This window comes from Etheostoma cragini, chromosome 8 (genome assembly GCF_013103735.1).
Source record: "Etheostoma cragini isolate CJK2018 chromosome 8, CSU_Ecrag_1.0, whole genome shotgun sequence".
In the NCBI taxonomy this organism is placed as follows: domain Eukaryota; kingdom Metazoa; phylum Chordata; class Actinopteri; order Perciformes; family Percidae; genus Etheostoma; species Etheostoma cragini.
This window is the reverse complement of record NC_048414.1, coordinates 23442632-23454751: the sequence shown is the minus strand read 5'-3', so window position 1 is coordinate 23454751 and position 12120 is coordinate 23442632. Positions and strand designations below refer to the sequence as shown.

The following is a 12120-nucleotide window of genomic DNA, read 5'->3' as shown; positions in this document are numbered from 1 at the left end:
GGAGGGCCTTCCTATACGTTTTAAGGCTATCTTGCCAGATTAAACGAGAATTTTCTAATTTGGTGGAACGCCAGATCCAATCATTTAATCAAGAATATAATAAAACTAAAGGGATACATAAGGCATACAGCGCAATCCGGTAGGGGAGAGTTCTAGCCCGACCAGGCTCCTCTCTATACCCTGTCTCTCTTAGTTATGCTGTAAAAGTTTAAGACAGCTGGGGAATTCCTTTGATACACTGAGCTCCTCTCTCCTCTATCTTTCTATCTTTTCATTTATGTGCATCCATGTCCCAGAAATGTTTGTTACTAACCTAGCTCTGGGGAGTCATTCCCCGGAGTTCTTATGTTCTTTTTTCCCCAGCATGTTCCCTCGGATCAGGGAGGCTCCAAAACCATGGTAGCAGCTGTTGCCATGGTCCCGCTACACGTTATACACAATGCCATGTTCTAGTAGTAGAAACTACTAGAACTGTGAACAAAATAACAATAAATGAAATATGAACATTTAGTTAAATGACAGCTACATTTGAGTCGTTCAGAGGGTGCGTAAGCTTTTGTGTGTGAGTGTGCTATGTGAGAATCTGCCTGGGTACAAGGTAACAGGGGAAATGTGAAATGGAGTTTAAGTGATTTGGGCATTCTCAGAATGGATTTGATAATGAAGCACTGACCCAGCACTCTGAAAGAATTTTCCTCATGCTGAATAATAACCCCCTCAAGAACCTGCTGTACGGTTTTTACATACATTTGTTGATAATTTCTGTCTATTTTTATCTAAAATCTCTAGTGTCAAACCTGCAGTAATAATCAGTTCTACAGTAATTTACATTGACTTGTTATAAATCACAGCCTCTTTTTGCTTAAATAGAACCTTTCCAGCCAACCGGGAAACCCCACACCTTAGTTCTTAAAAACTTGTAATTAGTTTAATACAAATTTGCATCTACATACAAGCATTTTGTCTTCTTACTGTTTCCAAACAGCTTCTTGTTAACACTGGGCTTATCTTTAGATTATGTCAATCTGTCTGAATCTGCACTGCTTACTGTGGGCTTTTCTTTGTCTTAACACTGAGATGCACAAACAAACACTGGTGTCTAATTCTGCTGAAAATCCCTGGTTTGTGTTGCTGGCTTGTTCACTGACTGCCACAGCTTCTCAATAACATTGCGGTACCTCCAATTCCAGCTGAAACTTAAAATTGTTTAGAAGCTTGAGTTTGTCTTTAAATAAGCATTTGGTGCTCTGTAATGTTTCTAAACCAAATTTTTGCAAAGAATATGTACTTACTTAAAACTTACTTACTGCAAACTAACTAACTAAGAAAACATACAAATAAAACAAAGGTTTTCACCAATGAGACCACAAATGCCCAGCATTTTGAAAACATCTTTACCAACTTTACGACAAACGAAAACATTAAATTTGCTTGCAAAAAGCCCTGCAAGAAGCTCACGACACCACTGGGACCAGGGGAGAGGTTGATTTAGACCATATTTGGGTGGGCACACTCTACCAGTTGAGCTACCCAGTTGTCCATATTTGGGTGGACTTTAGCCTGTAGTTTGTTATGTGCCGTTGAGTCACACTTTATCCTGTCTACTCCGCAACCTTGGTTATGTTCTGTTTTTAGCACACACTGTATGATCAGACATAACAGTTTAAGGGTTAGATATTTCAAATGTGTGATGAAAAGATTACTGCTGCTTCAACTTTGCTCTCTTTTTATGCCCCTCAAAGCAGAAAGACAATAACTGTCTTACCCTCCTTTGTGTATGTCAGCAGATGGAGGCATCTTGCTGGCGGTCCCATCCTGATGGACCTTCTTATCCAATGACAGTGAAAGTGGAGGATCTCGAACAGGCAGCCCCAGCACCAGCGTCTCTTTGGCAACGGAGATAGCCTTATCACCCGTTCGACCCATGTGCTTCTTGGCGTAGTCAAAGCCCTGGACAGGCTGGCAAGGAAAAGGAAAACACGTGCCAGAAGTCAGAAAACCCTTGATTTTAACGAGCTGAAAGATACTGCAACTTGTAGATCAGTCCATTTAGGAATAGAATGCTGGAGCTGACATTTTCAAACCGATTGGCCAACATAGATGCTTCAGTGTTCGTATTCTTTATTAATTGTTAATTAATAATGTGTTCTTCTTGTGCTTATAAAATGGGGTTTGCCTGTTGGATTGATGGACCAAAAGCAACTTGATGCATCAAGACAATCAGCGATTCTTTAAAGAAAAACATTCTGTAGGAAGTCATACGAGCTGATAAGTGCTATGTAATTTACGAGCCACAATAACAAGCAATGACGGATAAAGCAGGCACAAAATAAATATAATTTACACCATGATGTATGTTTTAGCAAAGCAAAGTATAGCAAGCTATAGCTGAATATAGTCCCAAACAGGTAGGGTCACAAGATAAATTCAACAAGCAAAACACACAACAGACACAGGTGAATATTATTTCCCAAGACATTTTGAGAAAATGCTACAATACAATTTCTGCTAAACATCTTCATGTTAGTAGAAATTCAATTCTTTAGTTCAAGCTCAAGAAGTGCGTCCCATTTTCCCAAAATAAGACCCCGTAGTCCCAACTTTGGTGTCAGGAATGGTTGGCCACAAGCTAGCAATTTGTCAATGATAGAACAAGGACATTCGCCTACTACTTTATGAAAACACTGTCAAAGAACTTTTTTGATTAGCTGTAAAAAAACAAGTTCTCTATTGCAACATTTCTGTCTGGTTATTGGAGAAATAGGGGGCATCATCAAAAAATAATTTTCATTATTCTCATTTTAATTGAGGGGTAGGGCTAAGGGGAAGGGTTAGACGCCTTAAAACCAAGCATAAGTCCTGAGCTTACTTGAAACCGATGGGTACCCAACGGGTACACAGCGCAATAGACAACAATGGCGGCCAGATCAACCAGAGTGTCCCATAAATGTATTTTTGACTTAAATAATTGATTTAACAATTACAACATGATTGTGTTGTGCTCTACACAGTCCGGTACAATATTTGCAACCATGTTCTTAATTTAAATCTATATAAAAATTGCTAGTTTGCTACGGTTATGCTAACGTAACATTGCTGATTTGCACACAAGTACCGCGTTTCTCTGCTTTGAATGGACTCCATACACGTCTACAGTTTTAACTAAACTCCATTAGCAGCAAATATAGTTTGATATCAGCGCGTGACACTACTTGCTTTGGAGACATTAATATGTGGAAACTGGGCAACTGAAGGGCTGAAAACGAGCAGAAGTTTCTAAAATCAAAATACACTGCAAAATAACTATGGGAGTGAGACCTGTGTTCATGTTGTAGCTATTCATTATTGTATTGGTACTGTATTATTGTAACCATTTATAATTCATTCCTATTCATGCACCTTTACATTGTTGTTGTTTTATGATACACAACACTAATGAAAGAAATGGGGCTGGAGGGAAAGGTTACTGGCCAACAGGCATCAGACTATGGTCTGTAATTTCAGAATCGCTGTAATTTTTTGTTTATTTGTAGTCTTGTGTCTTTTTTGAGTTTTATACAACTGAATGCCTTTTTCATATGTGTGTGACATGTAAGTAATGGTTCTAACAGTTGATAATGGTTCTGTAATATATGTTTTTATTTAATGATTTTGCCCGTTATGTTTTCTTGATTAGGCAATAAGGAGAGATTGTTGTTAACAAAGAAAGGGTTTTTGAACATCAATGTCATTCAAAACAGTGATAACTGAAACAGATATACAACACCCTATGCAGTGTGTATAAAAATATTTATTGCAAACAGACCTAAGTAGTACACAGATAACAATATCTGCATCACTATGGAGCTAGAACAGTGACAGTAACCTGTGGTGTTGGAAAGAAAATTTGGCATTGAAAAACAAATACTGGCACTGAAAGATTTTGAACTGATATATAAAAACACAAACATAAAAAAGTAATAATCTCAACATCCTATGATATTATTTCACTTTGACATTTGTTTGAATTATGATAGGTTTTTCATTGTCAATCTGTTTTTTCTTGATGTCTGTGTCTTTTCAGTGAGTTTTTTTTACGCTGTCAAGATTTTTACAGTGGCACTGGTTTTCAGTTTCAACTTACTGTAAGTGTTTTGGCGTAGGTAGGAGGGGCCTGAGGGGAGGGACAAAGAGCGCGTGGTTTACAGGTAATATACATTGGCTACTGGCGAGAGACCGGACCTTCACAGGAATTCTCAAAGATGTTAGTGTTAAAACCACTATCTGCAATGTCTTCCTCAAGTTCAACTCTCAAGTAAGTCTGTTTATTGCTGCCATTTTTGTCACATAGAAGCAGGCTGGTTTAGTGTTAACACAGCCTAAACTGTGCGGTTTTGCTAGAGGTTAGCATTGTTCTCTTAATACATCCATGGTTAGCACACGTCAGCTAACTTGTGGCTAATTGTAGCTAAGTCTCCCGCCAGGGTTGCCAATCTATAATTGTTATTATATATATTATATTATATATATATATAATTGTTATTGTCTATAATTGTCTAACATTGTTCAGTGACAATATTTTGTTGTTTCAATGCCCAATTTTACATTTCAATACCACAGGCTACTGTCACTGTTCTATCTTCATACATCAAAAGATCATCTGCAGGTTTCTTATGACATTTTTAGAGAAAGTTTGCGCAATTATCAGTAAACTGTTAAAGATGAGAAGACCAAGTATTGCTCAAATTTTATTCCAAATAATTGCCACAAATCTCATGATCTTTTTAAACAATTTACTCTGTTCTTAACACTCCACAATCCGTCTACCATGTAGAATCTTCTGAGGCCTGTAAAAAGTTTCTAAATTTTTTGTGGATAAGATTGCCTCAATTACAGCAAGCTTCTAACTTCCTTCATTTGATGCCTCCATTTCCATAGAGTGTGCAGCTGTTTTCAACCGATTTGAGTCTGTATCCATCTCTACTCTTAAAAATATTGTTACACGTTTGAAACCCTCAGTTTGTCCCACTGATATTGTCCCGCCTCGCCTTTTTAAAGAGGAGTGGGACAGTTTCGGACCTAACATCCAAAAAGTTATAAATAGCAGCCTTACTTCAGGTTCTGTACCAGCCTTTTTTAAACAAGCATTGGTGCAGCCACTAATCCAAAAAAACAAATTTGGACACATTTGCACTTTCAAACTATCGCCCTATCACTAAACTCCCTTTTGTCTCAAAGATTTTAGAGAAGGCAGTTCTTTTACAGTTGCAGTCGTTTTTAGATACACATTTTGTTCTTGAGGTGTTCCAATCTGGTTTTAAGACATTTCAGAGTGCTGAATCAGCACTTTTAAGAGTTTTCAATGATCTTTTAATCTCAACTGACTCTGAAGATTATATAATTCTTATTCTTTTAGATCTTACAGCGGCATTTGACACAGTTGACCACAGCATCCTTATTTCTCGCCTCGAGAATGGCGTGGGAATTAGGGGCACTGCCTTGGAGTGGTTAGGTCATACTTGTCAGATAGAGATTTAAGAGTCAGTTTTGGTGGCTTTATTTCACCTTCTGTGTCCCTCACATGTGGAATTCCCCAGGGTTTGATTCTAGGGCTAATTCTTTTTCCACTCTATCTGCTACTCCTTGGATGTATCTTAAAAAGACACAACATCAGCTTCAATCTTTATGCAGATGATTCACAAATCTACCTGCCCATCAAGAGAAATGATGGTACTTCTTTAGCAAGATTAGTTGACTGTTTTAATGTTATTAAAGCCTGGATGGCCTTACATTTTTTTAACTTTAACGTACTCTCGTAAAAACTGAGGTCATGTTTTTAGACCCAGTGGCACCTTTGATGTCTCACAAATAGACATGGGCATTTTTCAACCTTATGTTAAGTCTGTTGTAACAAACCTGGGTGTAAAAATGGAGAATTTTAAAATGAAGAAGCAGATCAATTCTGTTGTGAAAGCAAGTTTCTTTCAACTTAGGCTTCTTACCAAGCCCATGGCCTTTTTATCCTTCACAGACTTTGAGAGAGTTATACATAAATGTATTACAACACGCCTTGACTACTATAATGCTCTGTATGTAGGTGTTAGCCAGGGCTCCCTCTGTCGACTACAACTGGTTCAAAATGTTGCTGCTCGTCTCCTCACTGGAACTTGTAAGCAACATCACATCAACCCTGTTCTTGCCTTTCTTCACTGGCTCCCAGTTCATTTTAGGATTGATTTTAAGGTTTTATTGTTTCTTTTTAAAGCCCTTCATTGACTACATCACTGATCTGTTGAAGCCACATGCTCCTTCAAGGTCATTAAGGTCTGCAAACCAGTCTCTTCTTGTTGTCCCTAAAACACCGCTCAAGAACAGAGGGGATCGGGCTTTCTCAGTTGCAGCCCTGAGACTGTGGAATGAATTGCCTCTTCATGTCAGACTGGCCCCCAGCCTTCCGCTTTTTAAATCACAACTAAAAATACATTCTTATTCCTTGGCTTTAAATCCAGCATGAGAACTGTCTGTTGTATTTGTCTGGTGTTGTATTCTGTCTATTTATTGATTCACGTCAATGTCCAGCACTTTGGTCAACCTGGTTGTTTTTAAATGTGCTTTAAAAAGAAAGTTTGATTGATTGATTGATACATCATCACCACGAACGTGAACATAAAAGATATACATGCATATGACACTGTTGTCCAAATCCAAGCAATCGACATAAACACACTTACAGGTGGCATCTTGGAAGTTTGTTTAACCAAGTGGTGTGACATTACATGGGGGCATGCTTTCACTCCTAGCCCTTACCACTCTGTGTTGAGGGACAAGGACTAGGGGTAAGATAAAGGGGTAGCAGAAGGGGTAAGACAGAGAAATGGGATTCAGCCTTAGCACTAACATTCATTCTGGACTATACACTCACCTATGGGATTATTAAAAAAAACATACTGTGTTTGACCCCCTTTCGCCTTCAGAACTGCCTTAATTCTACGTGGCATTGATTCAACAAGGTGCTGAAAGCATTCTTTAGAAATGTTGGCCCATATTGATAGGATAGCACCTTGCAGTTGATGGAGATTTGTGGGATGTACATTCAGGGCACAAAGCTCCCGTTCCACCACGTCCCAAAGATGCTCTATTGGGTTGAGATCTGGTGACTGTGGGGGCCATTTTAGTACAGTGAACTCATTGTCATGTTCAAGAAGTCAATTTGAAATGATTCGAGCTTTGTGACATGGTGCCTTATCCTGCTGGAAGTAGCCGGATCCAGAGGATGGGTACACGGTGGCTATAAAGGGATGGACATGGTCAGCAACATTGCTCAGGTAGGCCGTGGCATTTAAACGATGCCCAATTGTCACAAAGGGGCCTAAAGTGTACCAAGAAAACATCCCCCACACCATTACACCACCACCAAAAGCCTGCACAGTGGTAACAAGGCATGATGGATCCATGTTCTCATTCTGTTTACGCCAAATTCTGACTCTACCATCTGAATGTCTCAACAGAAACCGAGACTCATCAGACTGTGCAACATTTTTCAAGTCTTCAACTGTCAAATTTTGGTAAGCTCTTGCAAATTGTAGCCTCTTTTTCCTACTTGTAGTGGAGATGAGTGGTACCCGGTGGGGTCTTCTGCTGTTGTAGCCCATCCGCCTCAAGGTTGTGCGTGTTGTGGCTTCACAAAAGCTTTGCTGCACACCTCGGTTGTAACAAGTGGTTATTTCAATCAAAGTGGCTCTTCTATCAGCTTGAATCACTCGGCCCATTCTCCTTTGACCTCTAGCATCAACAAGGCATTTTCGCCCACAGGACTGTCGCATATTGGATGTTTTTCCTTTTCACACCATTCTTTGTAAAACCTAGAAATGGTTGTGCATCAAAATCCCAATAACTGAGCAGATTGTGTAATACTCAGACCGGCCCGTCTGGCACCAACAACCATGCCACGCTCAAAATTGCTTATATCACCTTTCTTTCCCATTCTGACATTCAGTTTGAAGTTCAGGAGATTGTCTTGACCAGGACCACACCCCTAAATGTATCGAAGCAAGTGCCATGTGATTGGCTGATTTGATTGTAGATAGTTGCATTAATGAGAAATTGAACAGGTGTTCCTAATAATCCTTTAGGTGAGTGTACATCTGCCCTTGAACATATGATATATCTGCACATTCTGCACTCAAGTCATTTAGACTCCTTACATACATTTTTTTCTGAAAGGGAAGTTTGGGGTCCCCTGCTGGAGCTGCTGCCCCCGCGACCCGATACCGGATAAGCGGTCGAAGATGGATGGATGGATGGATGGACATACATTTTTTTCTGTATTTGTTGTTTATTTCCTGTTAATGTTTAATATGTCTGTTTGCTTGTTCATTTATGCACCATTCACCCAGGCAAATTCCACATAAGTGTAACTTATTGTGGCAATAACTATAACTATTATACTATGATAACTATGACATGACACTGTCATGAGCGTGTCATAAACCTTATAGTCATAAACTTTTGTGACTTCTGTCATTAAGTGTCATTAGGTTTTTGTCATGGCAAGTTGACATTGTTTTGGTTGTCTTGATTATGACAACTTGATCAAAAGTAACATTACCAGAAGTTGTCTTGGTCATGAAAAATTGACATTGTGTTGGTTGTCTTGATTATGACAACTTGATCAAAAGTGACATTACCAGAAGTTGTCTTGGTCATGACAAGTTGAAATTCACTTAGTTAGGGATGTCATTGTAATCACAACTTTTCATTAACCTGGATGTCAAGGTTATAGAGTAATTTTAGCATATGGTCAGATAGATGTGTGACATGATATTTCACAAAACTGGCTGTTGTGACACTATTATGACAATGTAATACATATATACATCTTCTGGTAATGTCACTTTGATTAATATCAAGTTGTCATAATCAAGACAACCCAAACATTGTCAGCTTGTCTTGACAAAAAGCGAATGAAACCCAGATGACAGAAGTCATTCAAGTTTGACTTGTTTATAAGGTTTATGACATGTTCATGACAGTGTCATGTCATAGTTATGACAGTGTCATGTCCCGATTATGTTGATGCTGTCAAGTAAAGTGTAAACAAAAGAAATCTTTGTTTGGTACTAGGGATGAGCCGAGTACTCGGCTGAAAGTCACAGTGCTAGTCACAGCGCCCCTCCCCAACACTATTCTCTGATAGGCTAGTCACAGCTCCCCTCCCCTACACTATTCTGTGATAGGCTAGTCCCAGCGCCCCTCCCTACACACACACAGATTCCTTCTGTTGATGTGTGCCGCTCCGCTCACTGGCACACAGAACACGGAGTGGTGAACAGCTCTCTCCCCTTCAGGTCCGCGGTTTTCCGTAAACATTTAGGGTTTCTTCAAGCTTCAGGTTTGTTTTATACTTTGGTTTGAACTAGTACTTAGCAACCAGGAGACCTCTGGTAATCGTGGGGTTTGTTCAGACATAGTGCTTGGTAGAATGCGACTCGGGTTGCTTCTCTGCTGTCAGAGTTTTTTTTCTTTTTCTTTTTTTAAACCGCCTGCTGGCTCTTACCAGTTTTTTTGAGTGTCTGAAACTTTCTTGCTGTGATTTAAAAAAAAAATGAAACGCAGTTGCGGTATAAATAAATAATATTACAAATTAAGATACACACACAAACACATTCCAGCCTCCCGCCCCCCTTTCTCTCTTTGTTCCTCTCTGTATCTCTTACTCACTCACAGACACACACACTCACACATACCTGGTGTGAAAATAAAAAAGAACCAAAAAAACATAAATGATCACACTGATCATAGATAAATTAAAAATTAAAAAAGCAAGTTATATTATTGAGTATGAAAACTCTAGTTCATTACATTTTACTTAATACTTGCAACCACATTTATTGTTGCAAAACTTGTTATATACTGTATATAGTTCGTTTGTTACCATGACAACACCACTGCTCAATGCTGATGCTGTGCTGGAAATAGTTTTCTAATCAGCAATAAATATAACAATTCCTGATCAACCCATATCAATTGCATGCTTAAAATAACATACCGGTTAAAGCCCCGCCCGTTTCAAGACAACCCGACCCGCTTCCGGCTTAAATCTGCCCACTTCCGGGTTAGACCCCGCCCAGTCCGAGTACAGATACGGATACAGTTAGTTCATGTGGTAACCAGATACAGATACAGATAATGCTGTACTCGCTCATCCCTATTTGGTACAGATCCTTAAAAAAATTGAACCATAATCATTTTAGTTTCAATATTTTTCAATTTAAATCAGAATTTTGATACAAAAATGAACATTCCTTCCAATATTATGAATCTTATCGCAATATCAGTCAAAAATGATCACAGTTAGATACCTTGTATATTGCAGCCCTAGCTTTATTAATGCTTTTGCACGGGTCAGATTTTCCCCGCATAGTCTCAAAATGATTTACGGCAGGCTCTACAATCCCACATTCTGATGGGTCACAAATTTCGGCGTAACACCGTATATGTCTATTTTATTCAGAATTTTTTTTTATAAAGTGGTTTTACAACAATTATTACTAAATTATTGTATGTCCCGATTCCATTTAGCACCTGGTTTTTATTTCTTTTTAGTCCATGTTTGTGTTAGCCACTATTTTCCTTTCCCTTATCCCTGTGTTCTTTTGTAAAGCATACTTGGGTGAAATGCTCTATATAAATCCAAGTTATTATTATGTTCGTACAAACTACAACAAACTCGTGGCTCTTGACATAGTGACAGTGATACCGTTACCTGGTTCAGCTCATGATGCATCCAGGTGAAGTTACCATATGCAACACTTGAAATGCAATAATGCATCTGCAACATCTTATCTTATTTTAAACAAATAATTTTCTGTTTGAGCAAAAAATTCATCGCAACTACATGGCTTCACGTTAACCTAACTGAGTAAAACAGTGGACTACAGCACCAAAAAGAAAAGATCTTTACGACAGCAGCAGTGGTAAAAACACTACTGCTTTTGTCTAAAGGGGGCCTACACATTTGATAAACTTTAATAAAATGAATGTTTGCCTATTGGGTACTATTTTCCCCTCAAAAGAAAAACAAACAACATTGGAGTTGCTGTAGCAAAACAAAGAAACAAAATAAATTGTGAAAATTTGCTTAATTTTATTTTACAACATAAAATTCAGCATTAGTTATACTAATTAGTAATGCATCAGTAATGCAACATGATGTAAAGCTGCCAGCCGACGCGATGGGCAGCTGAAAAGATGACAGAGTTGCTTACAGCTTACAAGACATGGTCTTCGGAATATGAAAGGAAAATGTTTTGCTTTATTTTTAAGGTAATTGTAAGGACCTCCTACACAGAACTGTTGGAATAACAGCTGGAATAACAAACAAGTTGAAAACAAAAAAAATTATAAAGATAAAAAGCACCTTTAGAGGTCTTGGACATATTCTGAGCATTACTAAATACATTTTAAATTAGGAAGAAAGAACGAGACAAAAAAAAGACAGAAAATCCTTTTTTAGGTTATACAACTAAGAAGACAAAACCCAGATTTTTTGCCTTCCCTTTTCTATTTCGAGCGGCTCTAAAATGGGACGCCTAATGCACTTGGTGATGCATGCTAAATTCTGAGTGCATGTTAGGTCAGGCAGCGTGGGCATCTGGATGATGGCGTTGTCAATAATTCATCAGTCATACACACCGCATTGCCATCAGTGAGGTCACAGTGTTGGGAAATTGATACATGCTTATATAGAACACACATGCACATTAGAGTGAGAGTGGGGATATGCATCTTCTCATCCTGGCTTGAATATATGGATTAATGTTGCGTGTATGTTCATGTACTTTGTAGTTGCTGAAGTGGTGTGTGGGGTGACTATTGTGTGAAAAATGAATGAAAGGTGCAACATTAGTTTTCCTATTGCCTGATGCTGTTTCTGAGGTGTTCAGTGTTTGTTTGTTTGTGTGTGTGTTTGTGTGTGTGTGTGTCTGTGTGTGTGTCTGTGTGTGTTTAAAAGAATGTAATGTCAGTCGTCAATGGCTGGTCGGTAATGAATGTCATGCGTGGAGATGATATACAGTGGGTACGGAAAGTATTCAGACCCCTTTAAATTTTTCACTCTTTGTTTCATTGCAGCCTTTTTCC

At 38.6% G+C, this 12120-nt stretch overlaps 1 protein-coding gene across 2 annotated transcripts in view; it reads right to left on the bottom strand.

The window, feature by feature from the left end:
* kiaa1549la (KIAA1549-like a) overlaps positions 1-12120 on the bottom strand; it is a 220819-nt gene that overhangs the window by 101419 nt on the left and 107280 nt on the right. For both annotated transcript variants that reach the window (XM_034878301.1, XM_034878302.1), the window contains one exon: positions 1766-1959. In XM_034878301.1, the coding sequence (XP_034734192.1) occupies positions 1766-1959 (194 nt within the window). The remainder of the gene's footprint in view (positions 1-1765; positions 1960-12120) is intronic.